The sequence below is a fragment of the Callithrix jacchus genome, chromosome 7 (genome assembly GCF_049354715.1).
Source record: "Callithrix jacchus isolate 240 chromosome 7, calJac240_pri, whole genome shotgun sequence".
In the NCBI taxonomy this organism is placed as follows: domain Eukaryota; kingdom Metazoa; phylum Chordata; class Mammalia; order Primates; family Cebidae; genus Callithrix; species Callithrix jacchus.
The window spans coordinates 39,380,748-39,404,564 of NC_133508.1; the positions used below are offsets into that span (position 1 = coordinate 39,380,748).

Here is a 23,817-nt window from a genome sequence, read left to right on the forward strand (position 1 = left end):
CCCCGACAGGCCCTGGGGTGCTGAGCGTGGGTGGGGCCCGAGAGACTGCTCAGGGACCGACCCCGGAGGGCCTGGTGGAGGGGCAGCAACTGGGCTCAGCCCAGGAACAACTGGGAGGCAGCCTCACCCCCAGCCCCTCCCATCCCCCTAAGTCTCGAGGTCACCTCTGGGGCGGGTGGCAGTGATTGCCAGGAGATGGTTGCCAGGTCACATTGTTGCTTCCCTGCCCGGGCTCTCGGGACCTTATGGTGAGAGGCGCCAGTGGCCAGCGTCCAGTGGGCTCAGCCCTACCCCTCCATGCCCTCCCTACGGGTCCCCTCAAGAAGCTGCCCAGGAGAGGAGGCGGTGGGGAAGGGGACTGGACAAGGAGAGGGTGCAGTGGGGCCAGGCTGAGCCCACTCTGTGGAGTAGGGTGTGTGTGCAGCGCTGGTGGGAGGGCTGGGCAGTCCTGCGGCGACCTCCATGGCCTAGACCATGGACGGACGGCTGCTGGAGACCACAGGGCCTGCGTCCCGAGGAGCAGCCTCTGGCCGGGAGGCACCGGCTCTTCCAGCAACGTCAATACGTTCCTAGGCCCGAGTGACCAAGCCTGCACTGGGGGAGAACATTCGCAGGACGCTGCACTCACGCGTGGCACTTGTGGACGATTTCCTCAGGTTTAAAAGTCTCTTCTGTTCATCCTGCTGTGGCACCGTCTCCTGCCAGCCTTTCCCTCACCAGGTAAAGAGTTTGTTTTACAATGATCCAAGGTCCTGAGGCTTCTGCTGGCTCTGCTGCGCCGGATCTCCATGCAGCCTTTACACAGCATCTGGTTGAAGGGCTCACCAGCACCCCACGCCCCGGGCACTCAGCATCTCAGAGTGAGGTGCTTTCTTTCTGGATTTGGAATCGCATCCATCAGAGCCTCCGATGGGCACATGCAAGATTGACAGGCATGTGGACCGGCAGCTCGGGATGTCCAGAGGCTCTGGAGGCCCCAACCCGTCTGTGTTTAGGCTCCTGGGTAACCACACAGCCCAGACAGCTGCCTAAGAATCCTTTAATTTCAGGCCAAGAGTGGTGACGCCTGTAATCCCTGCAGTTTGGGAGGCTGAGGTAGGTGGATCACGAGGTCAGGAGTTCAATACCACCCCGACCAATATGGTGAAACCCCCCTGTAATTCCAGCCACTCGGGAGGCTGAGGCAGGAGAATCACTTGAACTGGGGAGACCAAGGCTGCAGTGAGCCGAGATCACGCCACTGCACTCCAGCCTGGGAGACAGCGGGAGACTCTGTCTCAAAAAAAAAAAATGCCACAAGGCCTTGGGGTCACGATGAATCAGCACCCGGCTGCCCCACCAGCTGTTTCTTCTGCAACCACAAGGCAGAAGATGGGGTGCTGTTCACCAAAGCCTGACGCCTCGCTCTGTTTTCTAACTGCCTTGCTGCTTCCAAATAGCACCTGACACAACTGCTTCTGGAGCTTCCAGTGAGGAAGTTCTCCATGGTTTGGCCTGCGAAAGGGGCTTGTCCCCATATGCTTCCTGGTTCATGCCATCCCAACACGAGTGACGTTTGGGACAGAGCTGCCCAGCCTCCCGGGTGGAGTGACGTTTGCGGTACAGCTGTCCCGCCTCCCGAGAGGAGTGAAGTTTGAGTGACATTTGGGGCACAGCTGTCCCGCCTCCTGGGGGGAGTGACGTTTGAGGCACAGCTGTCCTGCCTCCCAGGCACACTGGCACCCATTCGTCTTCCTGAGTTAGTGATCACCTTGCTTTTCCCGAGGGCTGGTTTTCCCTCGGATCCTGAGCTGTCCCTGAGTTTTCTGCTCCCCCTCTTACCCCCACAACGTCATCACACAGCCCTGCGGCCCACTCGGTGTGTGACGGGTGCTGTCCCGATGTTAGTTATGTGGGGAAACTGCATCTTTGCAGCAACCCTGAGAGGCTGCTGCTCCCCGTGGCTGAGCAGGCAACGGGGGCTGCAAGGCCACAGCTGAGGCATCTTTCCCAGACTCCCCATTCCTGTGACTTCCCTAAGGGATGTCTCCCCTGCCCTTTCCCACCTCCACACGTGCTAGGCCAGATATGGAATTCCTGGAATTCTGGGCTGGGAGCCTCTTGTGTCCCCAGGAAGGCTGGGGGGCTTGGTGGGCACCCAGGGCAAGGCCAGGACTGGCCATTCCTTCCTCCATTCCATGTGTGTCGGGCCTCCCCGTCACCCGGGCTCCACGGTGACCCTGCTGTGTGCCTCAGCTTCACAGTCACAGCCCCCCCGTCCCCCCCTTTCTGGGCAGTTTCCTTGACTTAAATCCCAACCCCTGCTGATGTTTCCACCCCGCCATCCCTCTCGTATCCTCCATTCCCTTGCTTTAAAAGCATGCAGCTCTCTGGGTGCTTTCTGCCACCCCAGCACGTTCCAGGGTGAGTCTCCCTGTTTCTTCCATCTCCTCTTCCTCTGTGCGTGTGGGGTGTGTGTCTGTGCCTGTGTAGGCGTCTCTGTGTGTGTCTGTGTGTCAGTGTCTGTGTGTGTGTGTGTGCATGTGTAGATGTGTCTGTGTGTGCATGTGTGTAGATGTGTCTGTGCCTGTGTAGGCGTGTCTGTGTGTCAGTGTCTGTGTGCATCTGTGTGTGCATGTGTAGATGTGTCTGTATGTGCATGTGTATAGATGTGTCTGTGTGTGCATGTGTGTGGATGTGTCTGTGCCTGTGTCGGTGTGTCTGTGTGTGTGCATGTGTAGACGTGTCTGTGTGTGCATGTGTGTAGATGTGTCTGTGCCTGTGTAGGTGTGTCTGTGTGTAGGCTTGTCCGTGCGCATCTGTGTGTGCATGTGTGATGTGTCTGTGTGTGTAGATGTGTCTGTGTGTCTGTGCATGTGTGTGTGTGATGTGTCTATGTCGGTGCATGTGTGTGTAGACATGTCTGTGTATCTGCATGTATATGTAAATGTGTCTGTGTGTATCTGCATGTGTGTGTAGACATGTCTGTGTCTGTATGTCTCTGCATGTATGCACATGTAGACATATCTGTGTGTTGGTGCATATGTGTAGACATGTCTGTGTGTCTGTGCATGTGTGCATGTAGACGTGTCAGTGCATGTGTGTGTAGACGTGTCTGTGTGTCTGCATGTGTGTGTAGATGTGTCTATGTGTCTGTGCATGTGTGCATGGTTAGACATGTCTCCATGTTTGCATGTGTAGATGTGTCTATCGGTGCATGTGTGTGTAGACATGTCTGTGGTGTGTGTGTAGACGTGTGTCTGTGCATGTGTGCATGTGTAGACACGTGTCTGTGTGTAGGTATGTGTTGGTGTCTGTGTGTATGTGTGTGTAGGTATAGGTGTGTATAGGTGTGTCTGCCGTGTTTGTGTCTGTGCATGTGTGTAGATGTGTTTATGTGTGTAAGTAGGTGTGTGTAGATGTGTGTGCACGCATGTGTAGACGTGTGTGTGCACACGTGTAGACATGTGTGTAAGGTGTGTAGGTGTGTGTCTGCATGTGTGTGTAGACGTCTGTACGTAGGTATAGGTGTGTGTAGGGGTGTGTCTGTCATGTGTCTGTTCAATTTGTGTGTAGACGTGCCTGTGTCTGCGTGTGTAAGGTGTGTGTGGTGTGTCTGTGTCTGTGCATACATGTGTAGACATGCTTGTGTCTGTGTGTAGGTGTGTCTGTGTGTGCATGTGTGATGTGCCTGTCTGCGTGTAAGTAGGTGTGTGTAGGTGTCTGTGTGTGTGTGCATGTGTGTAGATGTGCCTGTGTGTGTAAGGTGTGTGTAGGTGTCTGTCTGCGGGCGTGTGCTGTGTGTCTGTGTGTACGTGTGTGTACATGTCTGTGCATGCGTGTGTAGACGTGTCTGTGTGTAAGGTGTGTGTGTAGACGCATCTGTCACTCTGTTGCTCACACTTGGGAGCCCCTCTGATGACGCTGAGCCTGGGCGGCCTGTTTAAGTACTTTAGAGGACCCCTTCCCCAGCAGGACCCTGGGTGCTGAGAACCTGTGAGAAGGGGCTGAGGTCTCCCTTTAATGCAGAGTCTCGCGCAAACACACTCCTGCCCCATGCCAGCGCAGGTCCAGCCTCTTCCAGCAGTCCTCCTGTTCTGGGTTGGGGGTCATCTCAGGGCTCCTAACTCCCTCCATTCTTGCCCAGCCCAGCCTTGGAAGACGGCATCAGGCTCTCCTGGCCGAAGGTGCAAGGCCAGCGTGTGTCTGCTCCTCCCCCAGGATGGGCCCTACTTGGCCAGATCATCGTGTGGACAGCTGCCTCAGTTTCCCCGCCTTCCCCTGCATGTGGGCTCCCTCGTTGTCTCCTCCGTTCCCGTCACTCAGGCGGGTCAGGGAAGGGCAGACACAAAGGCCTCTGCAGGCCAGATCAGCTGCAGGGGCGACCTTTGGAGAGCTCTGCTCCCAGCCTGAGCCTCAGGCCTCCCCCAGCCTCCCCCAGCCTTGGAGCCTCTGTGGCCTCTCCGGTCTCCTGTCCAAGTTCCTTCAAACCCTTGAAAGTCCTCACCTAGGTCAGGCACAGTGGCTCAGGCCTGTAACCCCAGCACTTTGTGAGGCCAAGGTGGGCGGATCACCTGAGGTCAGGAGTTCGAGACTGGCCTGACCAGTGAAACTCCATCTCTACTAAAAATACAAAATTAGCCTGGCGTGGTGGTGGGCACCTGTAATCCCAGCTACCTGGGAGGCTGAGGCGGAAGGATCACTTGAAACCGGGAGGCAGAGGTTGCTGTGAGTTGAGATTGCGCCACTGAAGTCCAGCCTGGGTGACAGAGCAAGACTCTGGCTCAAAAACAAACAAATAGAAAACAAAACTCGTTGCCTCCCAAGCAGCCCTAAGGTAGGTTTGTTTACTTGAGACGGAGGCAGCAGGATCTGTCGAGGAAGTGGCTGAAAATTCCCAAGAAGTTCCTACGCTGCAACACGGGAAGGTGCTGCTGGGGATGGCGTCCGGGGGTCTGGCCTGGGCCCCAGGGGCGGCCGCAGCAGAACCCTGACAGCAGAGGGGAGACCGGGTAGCCCTCCCACCCTCCATTTCCGGGCAGGCGCCCCACCCAGCAGGCCTGACACTGCCCCTCCTTCCAGCTGGCACCCAGATCACGCTCGGCTACGCCTGAGGAGCAGCTCTGGCCAGGGAGGACTTGCCTGGCAGAGACAGAGCCCAGAGAGGATCTAGCCCCCACATGGCACCAGGCCCCGAAGCTGCCACGGAGATGGGGGCCAGCATATGCAGAGGCTGGAGTCCATAGCCCCAGGAAGCGCCCTTCCCCACACTGGGTGGGGACTGCCTGCTCCATCCAAGTGCTGGGGCCTCGGGGAGATGGAAGGTCCCACAGGAGGGTCAGAGCAGCATCTTCCCTGCAGGGCCCTAGCCCTGGTGCCCCCCAGCTAGTGGTCCGCAGCCATGCCCGGTTCATCCAGCACCGGGGACAGCCCACTGGGACCCAACCTGGCTCCAAGAGGGGCAAGCATTGAAGGATTCAGCAGCGCCAGCTCGAGTCTCCGGTGAATAGAGCAGCCCTGGGTGGCCTCCTCCTTTCCAAGGCCAGGGCCACCCTGGGATAGGCAGCCCATCCCCAGGGAAGTCAGTCTCATAGGGTGGGACCAGGACCCACGCATGGCCATGCCCCACTGCTCCAAGAGGGGCCTGTTGTGGGCACTGGCTCTGCAGGCACAGAGGGGAGATGCCACACTCCACAGCCCAGGCTCCACCCAGCTGGTACCACCCCCACAGGCAGCCATCACTGGCGATGGCCCCTCGGGTCACCGGTGATGTCATCATGGCCATTGTGACCCCTGTCCTCCTGGGGCCATCCCTGCCAAGTCTACACCCAGCACAGGCCTCTCCGCTCAGTCCTTGCCCTGTGCCAGGCTGCTGCCCTGCTGGTGAGGCGGGTGGGGGCCCTCCCTGCCCCTGCTCCGAGCTCCGGGCCCTCACCTGGACCCTGCCGGCAGGAAGCCAGGCCCTGGAGGGTGGTTGCGGCCCCTCCCCAGCTGTGAGCAGTCCCCAGGCTGCCCAGCCGCATAGGAGCTTGGGCTGAACTTGAGCCCCAGACAGGCCAGGTGGATTGTCCAGGTTTGTGACGAACAGGCTGGGATGCAACTGGCTGACAGGGGTCCCGGCTGAGTGGACGGCTCCCATAGCCACCCCTGTGGGACCCCACCTATTCCCAGCCCATGAGAGGCCAATGGGGAGTGGCCAAGAGGAGGGACTCCCAAGTCAGCGAGGCCAGCCAGACCACGACGCAGGTGGGCACTGTGGGCCAGACCTGGAGGGGACAGGAAGAGCCTCTGAGACGCCCACAATCCCCAGGCTCCCGACCAGCTGCCCACCTGCAGACCCAGATGACGCTGAGGCCGCCGGGCCCCCAGCTGCCCTCCTGGAGGGGCTCCTGCTGGGGGGTGGGAAGCCATCGTCCCACAGCACCCAGCCTGGGCCCTTCTTCTACATTGGAGGCAGCAATGGGACCTCAATGTGAGTACAGGCCGACCCTGGTCCCACTGAACGCCCCCCACCCAACCCCACTGAACGCCCACTGCCTGCTTCTGGGGCCCAGCCTGGCCTCCACTGGCCGCCCACAGTCCCCACCCCCTCGCCTGGGCCCCCACCCCCACCCCCATCACCTCTGCCCCGGACCTCACAGCATCAGCTCCTACTGCAAAAGCAAGGGCTGGAAGCGCATCCAGGACAGTGGCCGGGAGGACTACATGCTGAAGTGGTGGGAGGTCAAGAGCCGAGACAGCTACAGCAGCTTCCAGGAAGGTATCGGGTGGGGGCGCCAGGCGTCCCGGGCAGGCAGCCTGCAGGGCCACCTGGGCCAGAGCAGGGGGCAGATTGGAGGTGTGGGGACTGAGGTCCTGCACACCCTTGACACACACCCTGGCCTCTGCCATCCAAGAGAGCAGCTGTTGTACCAGCTTCCCTACAATAAACTCCTCAGCACCCTCCGGGGGCGGGCACGGGCCATTAGCAAGGCCAGCAAGGCGCCGGGCAGCCCCTAGGCCAGGCAAGTCAGCACCTGCCGCCCCTGCCCCTAGCCCTGACCCGTCCCTGGTCACCCGTGAGGACCTCCTTACACCATGTCCAGCGTCCACTTCCAGCTACAGCAATGCTGCTTTTTCCTCTGGGTACCTCTGTCCACTCAGCCACCTGCTTTCATCCAAACCCATGTGTCCACCCACTCACCACCCAAGCCCCATCCCTGAGTCCCCACCCACTCCAAGCACCATGAGTGGCTCCTCAGCCAGGCCCTCTGTCCCCTGGGCTGCAGGTTGGGACAGGATGCAGCAGTGGCCGCTGGAGGACCTCCCGTGGACAAGCCCAGGATACCTCAGGCCACAGAGGTAGCCCAGCTGTGAGGGGCCACAGAGGTGGACACTCAGCCCAGCTGTGAGGGGCCTTCAGACTGCAGTTCAGACCTAAACCCAGTGTTGACTGAAAAGGAGAAAGCCAGGTGGAGGTCCCACACAAGGGAAAACCAGGAGCTAGAACCAGGGGTCCATCCTGGCCGGGCAGGAGACCCATGCTGACCGCCGTGCACATGCGTGTGGTCCCAGCCACGAGGACATGCCGGGAGCTGGTGGCTCTCAGGGCTGAGACAGAGCCGGCCGGGAGAGCCACCAGGAAAGAAGCAGCCTCCAGGGAGGGGCCGGGTGGGGTCAGCAGCCAGAGGCTGCAGCCAGCAGCACAGCCTGAGTGGGGGCCTGCAAAGGAGCAGGAAACTCGACACCCCCACGAGAAGGGCCGAGGGCTCCAGCTGCCAGGGCCATGCTCCCTCCCGCCACAGGCCAAGCCTCAAACCTCGGGCAGCCTGGGATGCAGGGACAGCAACTCCTCCCACCTCCCTGCCCCCCTCAGGGTCCTGAGAATGCAAGAGTTTTTCCCAAAGACCTACCGTCTGGATGTCAAGGACTCGAGAGAAGCCTTCTTCACCCTGTTTGACGGTAAGGGGCTGCTGGCGGGACACCAGGCTGGCCCTGGGGAGACAGGGTCAGCGCTGGACCAAGGCGGGAGCCTGGTGAGGGCAGAGCTGAGCCTGGAGGGGCTGCGTGGGGCTGGCACGAGGCTAGGTGGTCAGGAAGGGGTCACGGCTGGGCCTGGTCTGGGTGAGGGCTGAGGAGTTGGAAAGGGGAGGTCTAGCCTTCCCAGGGGCCAGGGCTGGAGCTTAGTCGAGGCATGGGCAGGAGCTGGGGCCAGGCGCATGGTTAGCGCAGGGCTCAGGTTGGAGGGGCCGGACCGAAGGCGCAGCCGGGAGAGGAGGGTCCTGGCCCGGCCTTAGAATGAGGCGGGATAGGGGCGTGGTCCTGGTGGGCGGGGAAGGGGCGGGGAAAGGTGGGGCGGGGTTGGATGTGGGCGGGCCCAGGTGGGGCGGGGTTGGGTGTGGGCTGGCCCAGGGGCGGGGTTGGGCGTGGGCGGGGTTGGGTGTAGGCTGGCCCAGGGGGCGGGGTTGGGCGTGGGCGGGGTTGGGTGTGGACGGGCCCAGGTGGGGCGGGGTTGGGTGTGGGCTGGGCCAGGGGGCGGGGTTGGGTGTGGGTGGGGCGGGGCCCGGGCTCAGGCCGCGCGCTCTGCAGAAACCCAGATGTGGATCTGCAAGCCCAAGCAACCAGGGCAAAGGTATCTTCCTGCTCCAGAGCCAGGAGGAAGTCTCCGCCCTGCAGGCCAAGACCCAGAGCATCGAGGACGACCCGGTCTACCACAAGCTGCCGCTCTGGGGGCCTCAGGCGCTGGTGGTGCAGTGGTGCGGCCGGGTGCCCGGAGGGCGGGGTCTGGGCCGGCTGACCCAACTCCCCTGACATGTTCAGGCCCAGAAATGCCCCTTTCCCTGGAGGTCACGCCTGGGGCAGAGGCAGGGAGCTGAGGAAATGGCCCAGGCCCAGGGTGGAGTTCGAGGGGACCCAAGCCAGGCCGCCCCGAGGCTCAGCCCAGCAGCCCCGATGCGGTGCCCCCAGGTACATCCAGAACCCGCTGCTGCTGGACGGGAGGAAGTTCGACATGCGCTCCTACCTGCTCATCGCCTGCGCCATGCCCTACATGGTCTTCTTCGGCCACGGCTATGCCCGCCTCACCCTCAGCCTCTACGACCCCCGTTCCAGCGACTTCAGCAGCCACCTGACCAACCAGGTAAGACTGCAACTGGTGAGGGCCCTCCCTGCAGCCTTGGGATGAAGTTAGAGGAAGGTTCTCACCGAGAGGGGGTGCAGAGCGGGTGCGGCTGCAAAGGGAGGTGGCCCAGGCCCGACGGTGGCCCAGAGGCAGCCTGGGCTGCGCCCACCTGCTGTCAACACTACCCCTCACCTCCCTCTTTCCGCCGTGGCAGAAGAAGGGCGTGGCTGGGACCCGTTTAGCTGGTGAAAGGGCTCAGAACCCTGCAGCCCCCAACCAGCAGCCTGGCTCCCAAGCAGCAGCTGAGTTTGCTGAGGATGAGGTGTGGGTGGGTGAAACCAAGGGGACCCTGAGCCGACGTCAGAGGAGGGCCCTGTGGGCAGAGGTCTCTGGGGAAGGGTCTTCATGAGAGAGTCCAGGGTATGCGCCTTATGAGAGGATCTGTGGGGTCTTCACTGCTGAGGGGGTGTCTCAGCAGATGAAGGGGTTTGCAGGAGGGTCTTTGCAGGCAGGTCATCGTAGGGGTCGGGGGAGCAGGGTTAGGAGAAGGCTGTCTCAGGGGACCCCCAAGAGTACAGGCCCTCTGGGTTAGGGAGATGCTCTCTTGGGGACCCTGTGAGGACAGGCCCTCTGGGTTAGGGAGATGCTCTCTTGGAGACCCTGTGAGGACAGGCTTTCTGGACATTCTGGGAGCCAGTGTCTAGGTACCCTGTGCCCCCAGTTCATACAGAAGAACCCCCTGTACGTGCTGCTGAAGGAGGACATGGTGTGGAGCATGGAGCGTCTCAACCGCCACACATCAACGACACCTTCAGGAAGGCCCGGGGCCTCCCCAGGGACTGGGTCTTCACCACCCTCACGGTGCGTTCCAGCACCTCCCGCCAGGGTGCTGAGATCCTTCAGTCGGGGTGGCCGGGCTGGAGTACATAGGGGCTGCACTAAAGCACGCGCCCGACCTGACCCTGTGGAATGAAGCTCTTCCAGTGTCCCCGCCTACTTAGCTGGTAGCCCCAGTCCCCAGCAGCCAGCAAAGGCCAGGGGATGAAAGCCCAGCTGGGGGTCGCCTCCAGGTCCCTCCAGGCAGCCATGGTCCGGGACAGCCAGGGTCTGCCTGCCGGGTCCCTTCCACCGCTGGTGGAGCTTCCATCTCCCTGGCTTCTTTCACTTAGTGTGGTGTTTTCAGGGGTTATCCATGTCGCCCATGTATCATTTTCTTTTTTCTTTTTGAGATGGAGTCTCGCTCTGTTGCCCAGGCTGGAGTGCAGTGGTGCAGTCTCGGCTCACTGCAACCTCGCCTCCCAGGTTCAAGTGATTCTCCTGCTTCAGCCGCCAAGAGAAACTGGGATTTCAGGCGCCCACCACCACGCCCGGCTAATGTTTGTATTTTTAGTAGAGACAGAGTTTCATGGTGTTGGCCAGGCTGATCTCAAACTCCTGACCTCAGGTGATCTGCCTGCCTCAGCCTCTCATTACAGATGTGGGATTACAGGTGTGAGCCACTGCGCCCGGCCTCACTGGAATTTTAATAAACATTACACTGAATCTGTAGGTCACTTTGGGTAGTAGTGACATCTCAGCAACATTTAGTCTTCCAATCCATGAATATAGGGAGTCTTTCCGTTTTTCTAGGTCTTCAATTTCTTTCAGCGATGTTTTAGGTACAAGTCTGTCACCTAGAGTAAATATTATTCCTAGGTATACTTTATTATTTTGATACTTGTGAATAGAATTATTATTTATTATTATTATTTTGAGACACAGTTTCGCTCTCGTTACCCAGGCTGGAGTGCAATGGTGCGATCTCAGCTCACCACAACCTCTGCCTCCTGGGTTCAGGCAATTCTCCTGCCTCAGCCTCCTGAGTAGCTGGGATTACAGCCATGCGCCACCATGCCCAGCGAATTTTTGTATTTTTAGTAGAGACGGGGTTTCACCATGTTGACCAGGATGGTCTCGATCTCTTGACCTCGTGATCCACCCGGCTGGGCCTCCCAAAGTGCTGGGATTATAGGCGTGAGCCATGATGCCCAGCTGCAAAATATTTTTAAATTTCCTTTGTGAGCTTTTCCTTGACCCATTGGTTCCTTAAGAGCATGTTATTTAATTTCCATATATTTGTGATTTTCCCGTTTCTTTCTGTTTCTAATTTCATTCCATTGTGTCAGAGAACATACTTTATAATTTCCACCCTTTAAAAATTATTGAAAAATTATTGGAGCTGCTGTGGTGGCTCACACCTGTAATCCCAGCTACTCAGGAGGCTGAGGTGGAAAGATTGCTTACCCCAGGAATTTGAGTCCAGCCTGGGCAACACAGTGAAACCTCATCTCTAAAAAACAACAAACTTACTGTTAATCAAGTGGATCATTAAAAAGCAAAACCAAAAAACACCTGAAACTTGTTGATGTCCTAGCATAGGGTCCATCCTGGTTTACATTCACATGCACTTGATGGGCTTTTGGGTGGAGTGTTTTGTGGACGTCTTCAGGTCTATTTGGTTTAAATTCACGTGCACTTGAGAAGGATGCACCTCGGGCTTTTTGGTGGAGTGTCTCACTATACTGCCCAGGCTGATCTCAGACTCCTGGGCTCCGGTGATTCTCCCACCTCAGCCTCCCAAAATGCTGGGACTACAGGTGTGAGCCACCGTGCCCGGCCCTCACACCTTCTTTTAGTCCTTTCAAGTGGGATCTTCCAAGAAACTACCAGACATGAGAAAACAAACAATTACATCTTGTAAATAAAAGAGGCCTATTCTGCCATCTCCAGTTGTGGAGATGCCGCTGTGATTCTGAGGCTACCACTGGGCTGGGAAGCAGAGGATGAAACTAGAGCAGGTAAAACACTAGAGCTCCCTGTTCTCACCAACATTCCAGGTGTCATGTATCCCGTTCGCTTTCCATCTCTTCTACTGAGTGAGCTGCTCAAGAGCAGAGCTTCCCTCACCCCTGTACCCCCAGTGCCTGATACTCGCTGGGAGCTCCAGGAGTTGGTTGAATGAGCTTCTGGCTGCGAGGCTGTGATGCTGCGTGTGGACATATGAACAGGTATGGCTGTGCAGGTGCAGGTCAGGATGGGTGTGGCTGTGGAGGCCACGGCCACAATGCCTCCCTGCCCCCTGCAGGTGAGGGTCTGGATGGGTGTGGCTGTGAGGCCACAGCCACAGCCACGATGCCTCCCTGCCCCCTGCAGGAGCAGATGCAGCAGATCATGGTCCACTGCTTCCTGGCCACCAAGTCCAAGCTGGAGCGAAAGCTGGGTTACTTCGACCTCATCGGCTGTGACTTCCTAATTTTTTTTTTTTTTTTTGAGACGGAGTTTTGCTCTCGTTACCCAGACTGGAGTGCAATGGCTCGATCTCGGCTCACCGCAACCTCCGCCTCCTGGGTTCAGGCAATTCTCCTGCCTCAGTCTCCTGAGTAGCTGGGATCACAGGCATGCACCACCATGCCCAGCTAATTTTTTTTTTGTATTTTTAGTAGAGATGGGGTTTCACCATGTTGACCAGGATGGTCTCGATCTCTTGACCTCGTGATCCACCCGCTTCGGCCTCCCAAGACTTCCTGATTGATGACAACTTCAAGGTGCTGTCCTGGCAGCAGGGGCATGGTGGGGGCATGCTGGGGGCATAGTGGGGAGCATGGTGGGGAGATGCAGGGAGGCAGGGCATGTGCACACCCCGACCACATGGGCAGGCTCCAGCCCTGGGGCTGGGTGTGTCCACGAGGCTCCCCTTCTCTGCAGCTGGGATGGACCTGCACCCCTCCCAGGGTACCCGCTCAGGCCAGAGCCTCAGCCCCTCAGAGCCCTGGTGGGCACACAGGGGAGTGAGGCTGCAGAAAAGGAAGGGATCTCCCAGGGCCACCTCGCTGAGTGAGGATGGGGCCTCTGCCTCCTGCAGGCCCAGTGGGCTCGGGGCAGGTGCGGGGGGGGGGGGGGGGGGTGAATGGGGGAGGGAGCTGAGTGGTGTCTGGTGCAGGTGTGGCTGCTGGAGATGAATTCCAACCCCGCCCTGCACACCAACTGTGAAGTCCTGAAGGAGGTCATCCCAGGTGTGGTCATGGAGACGCTGGGTGAGCCTTGAATCCCCCACCCCACTCCCCCACGGCCTGCCCACCCACCCTCTTCCCAAGTTCAGAGCCCCACAGCTGGGGCTCTCTTACATCCCCAGGGCCTGCGTGGCAGTGCCACCCCCCGCCCCAACCTTCCCCACACCTCAGTCCCCTGGGCCCCACCCCTCCCCCCTCCCCACCCCTTTCTGCTCCTCCCACCCCCAGCCTCTGCCCCCACTTACATTTTCTCTCCAACCACACCAGACCTGGCGTTGGAGACCTTCCAGAAGAGCCTGTGTGGCCAGAAGATGCTGCCCCTGCGGACCCAGCGCCACTTCCTGCTCCTGCACATCGGTGAGGCCGTGCAGCGGCTGCGTCCAGGGGGCCGGAGCAGCCTCCCACGCCAGCTTCCCTGCGCCCCCCACCGGGCCGAGTCCTCTGGGCCGCCCATGCCGCATGCCCCAGCCCGGCCGGGTGCCCGCAGACCAACACCACCTCCCTCGGCTCCCTGGCAGCTCCGGCCACCCAGCCCTGGCCCCAGCCCCGACAATGCCCATGACCGGGAGCCCCAGGCGGGGGCGACAGGGACCTGGTACAAGATCCTTCTCCAGGGACAACCCAGGAGGAGCACAAGGAGCTCAGGAACACAAGACTCTAAAGGGGTGGGCCACCCGAGCCCCACCTACCACGCCCCCCACCCCACCATGCTGCCCCTGCCATGCTGCCCCTGCCACGCTGCCCACCCTCAGGGACCTGTAAAGGCTACTTTGTTACAAACACAATCCCTGCACCGTCCTGTCACTTCAGCACCACCAAGCCTATGCCCCAGGGTGACCCTCACCATGAAGCCGAGTCCCTGGGGGCCGTGCTGAGGGAGGGGGTCCCCACCACACCAGCCAAGTCCCAGGGGGCCGTGCTGAGGGAGGGGTCACCACCACGCCAGCCAAGTCCCGGGAGGCCGTGCTGAGGGAGGGGGCCCTCACAGCTGGGCTGTGTCGCGAAGGGGCCGTGCTGAAGGAGGGGGTCCCCAGAGCTGGGCTGTGTCCCGAAGGGGCTGTGCTGAGGGAGGGGGTCCCCACAGCTGGGCTGTGTCCCGAAGGGGCCGTGCTGAGGGAGGGGGCCCTCACAGCTGGACTGTGTCCCGAAGGGGCCGTGCTGAGGGAGGGGGTCCCCACAGCTGGGCTGTGTCCCAAGGGGGCCATGCTGAAGGAAGGGAGTCCCCACAGCTGGGCTGGGCCCCTGCCCATCACCCTGTGCCCCGGAGCACCTGGACCCGACTGCAGCCCTGCAACCCCAGAGCCCCCACGGCCTGGCCTGCCATCCACCACTGCCTGGTGTCCCCAGGTAGGGTCTGCACCCCATAGGCCCCTCTGAACCTTCTGGGGCTCCAAAGGAGGACCCCTCAGCCCAGGATTGCTGCCCGGGGCACCCACAAGGCTCGCCCCAGCCTGCCCGGCACAGAACCTTCCTGGGCCTCCAGCTCCATGAGCTCCCAGCCCTCCTGCAGCCGTCCCAGGACTCAGCCAGGGCTGAGGGGCACAGCGTGGCTGCCCCAACAGGAGGTCCTGCAGAGGCCGTGCTGAGCCTGCACTGGCCCAGCTCTGGTCAGCCCTGCATGGCCGCTGACGGTCCCGTTCCCCATGGGCCTGGGGGTTTCCAGCAAAAGCTCTGATGGCCCAGCGCCTCTGAGGCGTCCACACTTACCACCAAGTGACCAGGGCCCTGCCCTGACCCCATCACGGCCCCACCCCCTCAGCCATCTCCCATGAGCTAAAGCATGTAGGCCTCTTTCCCATGGCTGGCTCAAAGCTTCTGTGCCCAAGTCAAGACCTGAAGATGAGGGGCCCTGCCCCCGACACTCCACATGGTCACGGCCCAGCAGACCCTGCCTTGGCCCCGTGGCCACCTCGAGCTCCCACAGCGCCTTTCCCAGGATGCAGTGGCTGGCACCGCTAGAGGGCAGCATCAGCTGTGGTGTCCCGCAGCACAGCAGGCAGGGCACAGCCAGGGCGCTGGGGAGAGGACACAGCGAGACAGAGGGAACTGGGGCCCAGAGAGGCCAAAGGAGGCCCCGGGTCTCAGAGCCAGTAAGGAGCCACCCCAAGCCAGGGGCCACCCCCACCAGCACCATCCTGCCGCTGAGGCCGCAGTGTGTGGGTCCCGGTGAGACGCTGGGAACACACCTGTCACTGAGGCGGCAACCCAGGGCCCCAGTCCCCTTCTGGCAAGTTCGGGGTGCCCCGTGAGATGCTGGGATGGCAGCCCAGGGTCCCAGTCCCCTCCCGGCAAGTACAGGGTCCCCAGTGAGATGCTGGGAACACACCTGTTACTGAGATGGCAGCCCAGGGCCCCCAGCCCCTTCCTGGCAGGTCTGCTGGACCCTCCGGGGGGCCAAGGGCAACAGCAGCCTAATCTGCAGCCCACCAAGGCCCAGGAGGGGTGAAGCAGGAGGGGCCTCCAGGGAGCGGGAACTGTGGGTGCCTGAGCATCTGGCAGTACAGGTGCTCCCTGACATTCAACTGAAGTGGCAGCCAGGGCCACAGTAGAGGCATCAGGACCCCTTGGGGACAAGAGGTGCTCAGGGAGGGTCAGAGGGGCTTCCCGGAGACAGCACCAGGTTGGAGCCTGGGACCCAAGGTAGAGGCCCCCGACGCCCTCCCATGCCCACCTCTCCCGCTCCCTTCCATGGGTGAGTCCTGGGGTCCTGCTACCAGGAAGGGGACTCGAGGGGAAGGTGGGGGGGGTCAAGCTGCCTCCCACTTGACAGGCACAGCCACACACGCACCATCCCCACAGCCTCCACCGTGGTGTCCAACCAGCACAGACCCTCAGCAGCAGCCGGGCCCTGGGGTCAGCTGAGGGTCTGCTAAAGATGGATGACCCCTGAGGGCCCCAGGCTTGCACATCCATGGGGCCCCCTCGGGCCCCTCTGCCCCCCACACCCGGCCCCCGTGTGTGTCTTTAAGACCGGACCAGGACAATCCCTGGCCTGAATCACCAACTCTGGAAAGCCCTCAATTCCTGGAGCTTCCAGGGAGGATGAGCTTTGTGGGAGGCGGTGTGTCTGCTTCCTCCCGGCCAGGCGCCCCCACCTCCCCTGAGGGTCACTGGCCAGAGGAGCAAGGCCCCTCCCGTCCTGCCCATAGGTCCTCAGGGCTCAGCCCAGCACCGGGAGGGGACCGAGTCATGAAGCCGGTCCTGGTCAGTGGGCAGAGACCCATGCAACTGGGGCGGCTGGGGCCACCCGGCCCTCGAGGACCCCCCACCTGTCCTAGGGCTGGGCTGGGAAGGGCTGTCTGGCTGTGGACACTGCCATAGGTCAAGGGCCCCCCCAACAGGTGTCTCTGTCAGCTTGGGGAGTCCCGCGTGACCAAGTCCAGATCTCAGTGGCAGGTGAGGAGGGGGCTCTTCCAGCAGGGAGGGGAGGGGAGGGGAGAGGAGGGGCTGCCGCCGGAAGCGCTTCTGAGAACAGGGGTTAGGGCTGGGCGCTGACTCGGGGAGGTGGGGCGGCTGCGGTTTTCCGGAGCAGGTGGAGGCCGCTCTGAAGCTGCGGGTCCGGCTTCCAGGGGGAGCAGAGAGGGGACCCTCCCCCCCGCAGGAAGCCGAGACCACTGCGCCCCGGGTGGGAGGGGCGGCGGCTGAGCCTGCAGGGGCGACCCCAGCCCGGCTGGGCCCCTCCGCGCGGCCCTCGGCCTCCCCCTCCCGCCACCCCGAGGCCCTGGAGGCGCCGCCCCCGCGCGAGTCCCCCCCCGCCCCCCGCCTCCGCCCCTCCCCTACCCCCGGGGCTCCGCCAGCGCGCTGGGCCACGCCAGCCCGGAGGGTCGCGCTCCGGAGAACTGTGGGCAGGGCCGGGAGGGGAGGAGACCCCAGACCCCGCCCGGAGCCCGCGGAATCCCCCGCCCGCCGCCCCCGCGCTGACGTCACGGCGCCGCGGCCCACTTGAGGCCGCCCACGAGGAGTTTCCGCGCTGAGTCAGCCCCGCAGGAGCAGTGACGTGCGGCCTCCGGTGGTTTCTGGGGAAGGTGCGGGACAGCTCAGGGTTGGGATGGGGCGTAGGGGGAGCCGGGGCTGGCGGGTGGCGGTGCCGAGAGCGCACCAAGCCCAGTGCCCAGTACTCAGCCCCAAGCCCAGTTCCAGTACCCAGCTCTTTGCCCAGTACCCAGCCAAGAGCCCAGTACGCTGCCAGCATGTAAGGCTGTTGGGGCTCACAGGGTCGTGGGGTGTCCTTTATGTTGTGTTGAGGTGCAGGATCCGAGAAGTAAAGGGACAGGACACTGAAGAAGTGGTGAAGAGCATCTGGACTCGGGGGGCCACGCCACCTGTGAGCGGAGATCAGTGGCGGCCCCCAAATGCCCCAGAGCATCTGTATTTTCTGTATTTATTCGGTACAAGCAGGGGGCAGGGTCGAGCGTGAGGTCATCATCTATAGGATTAGTAATAGGACATACATAATCACGTGAGTCACAAGCGAGGGGGCCACCCCATTATGTCACCTGGGCAGAGAGGTGGGCTGTACACAGTAGGGGACCGTGCTGTGCACAGTAGTAGAGGGTCATGTACAGAAAAGGGGTCCACCCCCATTAGGTCACCGAGGCAAGGAGGTGGGCTGTGTGCAGCAGGTGTCATGTGCAACACTTCTTATCTGGGGGCTGGAGACTTCAAAGGGTTTCTAATAGAAGGACACTGTAAGCCAATGCAGTGGGAGCTGACAGACTTGTGCTCTTCTTCTCTTAAGATATTTATGGGAGGATGATTTGCGCTAGCACAGAAGTGAGAAAAGACTGACAGGGTGTACAGCCGCAGTGACTGGTCACACCAGAGGGGTTCTCCCTCGGTTACTTCCAGGATCTCAGGCCTGAGGCCTACTTTCCACAGGAACTGGACGCAAGGTGCCACAGCTCCTTTATCAGGAAGAGAGGCTCCTGCTGCAAGCCTGCCATGCAGCGTTTTCCCTTTTAGGTGGGGACACCTCCACCTGGGTCTTTGGTTCTTGTCCTGGTCTGGCTGTTTCCCATGTGCTGCTTCTGTTCTGTGACTGCTCTAGGCATTCCTCCTACTACAGACTATTATATGGTTATATAGAAGGATTGTACAAATCAGCACTAAATGTGTCAGTACAGCTCCGACTACGACACCTGTATGATTATATAGAAAGATTATATGGGACCAAGTATGCTACATGTAAGTGTTAAGTATGATTGTATAAGCTAGATATATGTAAGCAGTAAGTTACACTTCAGGCACTAATTCTGTAAACTAATATATGATTATAGATGAAGGATTATATAAAGGAAACAGCTGAGCAGTAACACTGTAAACTAAGATATTCTTCAGGCACTCACTAGTTGTGCCTGGGGTGTGGACAGTTCTTCTTCCTCGGTGCCCATGTGGGATGTCACCCACACTGGCACAGACGGGCTGGGTCCTGCTCACGCTGTGGCCCCGCCTGCTTCCAGGGCTGCTGCCTTCCCCTATGTCCCTGTGCCACCCCTGGGCTCTCCACACTCCTGGTCCCCTGTGGGGAGGTGCTTACGCCTCCTCTGCCCCATCCACCCAATGGGGGCTGAGCTGGGGGCCAGGTATGCGGTGCCTCCAGGGCACTGCTGAGAGCCTGCACCGGCCTGCCCACCACTCCCAGGCAGCTGAGCCAGCTGGTATCAGATCTCACCTGGAGCGGGAGGCTGGGCGGGCAAGGGTGGTGTGCTGAGGAGAGAGGTCTGGCCTGGAGACAGGGCCCCCACGACTGCAAGTGCTGGATGTGAGTCCTGGGCTCTGGGTACCCGGGCGCCAGCCCGCTGTGTGGCCAGAAACCAGAGTCTCCAGGGGCACCGGTGCAGAGCGTCCTCCTTGGGAAGCCACTGACCCTCTGTCCCTGAGGAGCCCTGGCCCAGGACTGAATGGCCCCACCTCAGGCCCCACCCCCACCCACCAGGAGTTCCCAGCATGGCCCTGGCCACCCTCCCTTTGCTCCCTATGGAGTGGACCACGGCCAGGCATGGACATGGTGCCCCAAAGCCCAGCCCCAGCACCCGGTCCTCCCCTAGCACCCGGCATACGTCACTCAGCTCACTGAACAAGTGTTTATTGAAGGCCTCTGCAGCCAGGTCCCATGCTGGGCACTGCACACCCACAGCACAGCCTCCCGTCCTGGCAATGAGGGGCCCAAAGACCCCACACCAGTGGGGCTGGCAGCGTAAGGCAGGAGCCTGCTGTGTCTCTCTCCCTGCTGTAGTGCCCGGCCACAGCCGCTGACCTGCATGGTCCAGGGGCCTGGGCACTGCCACCATCTTGCACCCACTTCTGCTGTCAGGGGAGCAAGGCCCAGTCCAGAGCAGAACACGGAGCCCATGCTGACCCCGCTGGCTGGGGTCAGCGGCCCTGGAGGACAGCCGGGCTCACACCCACAGGTCTCCCAGCCGGCCCTTCTCCTCTGCCGACCGCTCACCCCGCTCTTCCTCGGGGAACTGGCAGCTGCTGGCATCTTCAGCAGACAGCGGCACCTCTGGCAGCTGGGTCCCTGCAGGGTGGGGGGCACAGTTAGCAGACAGCCAGGCTCCCTGCTCCCCACTCCAGGGAGGGACGGGACTGACCTCGGGGCCGCGCACGCTGACTCCTCAGCTGCCAGACATGCAGTCCAAGCTGGGCCGAGGTCAGGAGGAGGACGCAGGCGGCCACAGCCAGCAGGACGATGGTCAGCAACCCAGGTGACTCTGCAGGCAGGTGCCCCGGGACACACACGGCATTGTGGGTCTTGTTCCCCGGGAACACAGTGAGAAACCCAAACTGGGTGCAGCTGGAACACGGACACAGCCCCTTCAGCCCCAGCTGATGTCCTCATCGCTGTCTGGGGCTGGCCCAGTGCAAGGCACGGGAGGGGACCCTTCCCCAGAGGAGGCCTGGACCACCTGGCCACCGCAGGGCCCGCCAGGACTCACTCTGTCCAAGGTTTGCAGTGGCCTTCTCGGCCTCCGGAGAAGGTCCCCCAGGCACAGTCCACACACGTGAAGCCAAATATGAATTTCCCTGGGGGTGGCGGGAGGGAGGGAGGGAGGATGCTGGGGTGTCTGGGATGGATGAGGAGGGCATCAGGCCAGTGCAGGGGCCATCAGGGGTCTGAGTCCTGAGAATGACCCCCCACATCATCCATTCAACAGAGGTCTCAATGGCCCAGGACTGGGTCCCACGTCTGCCCATCAGGGTCGGGCGTCTGGGGTGGGATGCAGTGAGGGCACCTGGAGGCTCCCTGGGGGAGGAGCGTAGTGTGCAGCGGGCCTGCCGGGGGCATGGGGGCGGAAGGCCTGCCCACTGGGGGCTGAGCGTGGGCAGAGGTCACACAGGAGCCACACCAGGCCCCGGGCTGGACCCAGTAGAACAGAGGGTGGAAAAGGATGAAGGTCCCAGAGAGAGGCTGGATCCCCAGACCCCAGACCCAGCCCCACACAACCCCCCTTCCAGGTCTAGCTCCTCCCAGCACCCATGTGCCCTGCCTGGCCCCTCCCATCAGGTAAACAAGCCCCTAGGGGGCCTTGAGCTTCTTCCGGAGAGGGGTGCAGCCCTGGGCCCCAGACAGGACTCCTGGGGGCACAGGGCAGGCTTTCCACATTCAATAAGGGCAGACAGAATCGGAGACACCAGCCTGAGAGCCAGAAAGCTCCTGCCCCACCCCCACCCCGGGTTCTCACAGCCCTGAGGGACATCAGAGCCCTTGAGCTGGATGGAGAAGCTGAGGCCGAGAACAGGGGGACAGACACCCCCAGAGCTGCATGGCCCCCTGAGCATAGCCTGGCCCGCCTGCCCAGCAGCTCACACACCACATGTCCTCACTGGACACTTGCACCCATGAGCTCTGCCTCGGCCCTGGGGGAACCCCTGGCCTGTGTGGACACCCACAGCTGCCTGGACTCACCCTGGGACTGTGCCTTCTGGCCTGGTGGGCAAGGGTGGTGCTGGCAGGCTTCACAGCAAGGGTCCCTGCAGTGGAACTCAGGCTGGACGCACACACATTCCCTCTCGGAGCAGCACTCCGCGCCTGGGCAGGGGACAAGCCAGCCCCCAGCAGCTGGGCTGAGGCCCCTGCTCCCCAGGCCTCCCCTCAGCCCTCCAGGGGAGCTGGCTGTCCGTTCCCCACCACCCACAGTCGGCTCCAGGGAGTGGAGGGCTCGTGGCTGGGAGTCAGGACCCTGGTTTTGTCCAGCTCTGTCTTGCTCCTGAGCCCTGAGGCCTGGCTCCACCCACTCTGTGGCCCGCAGCCACCCCCACCTGCTGCTGTGACTCTGCAGGAGCTGTCCCTACTAGACTCAAGGGTGCCCCCCACCAGGGCACAGCCCCCTGGAGGCCGGTGGACACCTCAGAGGCTGCTTGCCAGGCCCCCCTGCACCGCTGTCACCACCACCAGCCATGCTGGGCCTTGGGACAGAGCCTCCCTTCAACCCGCAGGCCCTGGAGGAAGAAGCTCTGGGGTGACTTCTCTGCCAGCTTCCTCCCCAGACCCACGTGTCAACTGAACCCTCACCCCTGCCCAGGTGCAGATCAGGGGCAGCCAGCGGGGCAGACGGTGGAGGGTGGGGGCAGCTGGGCAGGAGGGGGCTGGGCGATGGTCAAGGGCTCACAACCTGCCCAGCGGGACCTGGGTCCCCAGACCCCTCTGAGGGCGCTCCCACTGGGCTCGCCCTGCCCGTCGCCTCGGGGCCACTGGCGCGCCTCCACCTCCCTCTGGGGCCCTGCCTCCCTCCAAAAGGCTCTGGCGGCCTTGTGCCCGCCCTCCTTAGATGACAGCGGCGGTCTGAGCACGGGGAGGGGGCGCGCCTCTCCAGCTTCCACGCTGTGTCTTGGCCAGTCGTCTGAGGAAACGCGGTTTACTTACCCGGGTCCGCATGGCAGCAGCGCGTCGGGTGAACTCGGCAGCACCGAGCGTCTGTTCCTGCCCCAACCAGGAGGCGGCCAGGGCCACACCCCGGGCCCCCGGTGGAGCACTGACCCAGGCTGAGCGCCCACAGCAGAGCCAGGCCGCACAGGACCCCGCACACGCCCATCGCCCGGCAGCTGCACCCAACTTCAGGAGCCCACAGCAAGTTGGACACACCCTGTCCCCGTCCTCACCCGCCCTGCCTGGGGGTGACTGGAAGTAATCATGACCCGAGAATTCCAGGCAAAGCGTGCCCCAAATGAGTGTGGGGAGGGATGTGGGCGCTGTGGACACAACCCAGTCCCCACAGATCGCCGGCAGGGGCGGGGAAACTAGGTAGGGGGATCAGAATGGTTTTCTATGCAAATCTGCGGCCACCTTGGTGGGTCCCAGGCAGGGGCGGGGCTTAGCACCTTGTCCCAGGGGGCCTCCTGGTGGGAGGGACTTGGCCCATCACCCCCTTCACCCCACTCCTCCTGGGTGGTATCTGTGAGACCCTGAGAGGTCTGCACAAACCCCAGTCACCCCCAGAGCACCTCAGCCACAGACCGCAGCACTGGGTAGACACAGAATGAAGACAGGCACCCCTCAGCTCAGCACACCCATTCTGGCCGGCTCCAGGTGTGAGGCTCGCCCTGGGTTGCAGGCCTGTGGGCTCCCCTTGCTCACAGCCCCTGGGGCCCCCCTCAGCTGCCAACCCAGGGAGCTCCTGGGGCTTGGGAGGGGGCACCAGGAGGGCTGGGGCGGGGGAGACATGAGAGGGTGCATGGTGCCTCTTCCAGTCAGCGTCAGCCACCCCTGTGGGCACCAGAGGCCCAGGGCAGAGCAGCCTGCTGGGTCTGCTGAGTCTCAGGCTGGTTCCCACCCAGGTCTCTGTGGAGCTACCTTCATCCGCCACACCAGACAGAGCCGGGTCCAGGAGGGGGTCGAGGCGAGCCCCTCACAAGCTCTCTGGAGGCTGCCCTACATCTCTCTGAACCCCAGTTTCCCCTGTGGGCACCGAGTGGTTCTGGGACCCTGCCTCCACCAGGAAGCCTCCCTGAATTGCTCAGCCTGCTTCTGTGCTACCCAGGGCAAGTGGAGACCCCCAGGAATGCTGGGGGCGGGGGCGCTGGGGAACGTGAGCGTGACTGTGCCCACGGCTGGTGGAGTGGTGGCCGTTGTGATGTGGTCAGACACTCCTTTGAGACCTGCAGCCCCCACCTCACCCCATAAGGCGATTCCTCCTTTTCCAAGGTAAATGACAGAAATTAGCTGTTTGTAACACTCCGGGTTCTCATATCCAAGATGTGGGAGCCTGCCTTGAGAGGCAACCCTCAGACACTGCAGAAAAGTGGGGGGGTCTCCATGGCTCCACGCTCTCCAGATGCTCAGAGAAAGGGTGGGCCAGCGGGGCCTGGGGACCCCATCTTTGAGGGGCCTGGAGATCTTCATTCAGCCCCTAGCCTGGGAGGCACTGAGCCCCTGGGTAGCAAGAGGCGCCATCAGACCTAACACCAGGCGAAGGTGTTCAGGGAGGAGGCCCGGAGTCCCTGCCAGTTTTAAAAACCTGAAGTCTGCACCAGCTCGGGCTCACCCCCAGTCCTGGTGCCCGTGGTGCAGCTGACACCTTAAGCAGCCTGAACAGCCCCCACACCTCGTTCCCCGGAGCAGCTTTGGGAGTGCTGTCCGCCTTCCTGTGTCTCTTGCCGCAGTGCCCTCCCAGGCCTCCCATGACTCCTATCCTCAGCCTTCGAGGCTGGAGGTGACTTTATCTGCTCATCTTATTTTCCGGTGTTGAG

General features: G+C 61.7%; 2 protein-coding genes across 2 annotated transcripts; one reads left to right on the top strand and one right to left on the bottom strand.

Annotated features, from left to right (window-relative positions):
- Window positions 1-237: 237 nt before the first annotated feature.
- TTLL10 (tubulin tyrosine ligase like 10) lies at window positions 238-13,913 on the top strand. Its single transcript, XM_054236810.2, is given in 15 exon segments — window positions 238-6,451; window positions 6,621-6,983; window positions 7,248-7,268; window positions 7,270-7,320; window positions 7,835-7,920; window positions 8,548-8,572; window positions 8,574-8,714; window positions 8,926-9,097; window positions 9,801-9,872; window positions 9,875-9,940; window positions 12,272-12,361; window positions 12,637-12,663; window positions 13,059-13,152; window positions 13,396-13,704; window positions 13,707-13,913. Coding segments are annotated over 15 exon segments (1,887 nt in total). The 5' UTR covers window positions 238-6,164; the 3' UTR covers window positions 13,790-13,913.
- Window positions 13,914-19,449: 5,536 nt separating this feature from the next.
- Window positions 19,450-22,355, bottom strand: TNFRSF18 (TNF receptor superfamily member 18). The gene is given in 5 exon segments (NM_001267758.1): window positions 19,450-19,648; window positions 19,722-19,924; window positions 20,067-20,154; window positions 21,038-21,160; window positions 21,995-22,355. Coding segments are annotated over 5 exon segments (705 nt in total). The 5' UTR covers window positions 22,164-22,355; the 3' UTR covers window positions 19,450-19,526.
- Window positions 22,356-23,817: the final 1,462 nt, after the last annotated feature.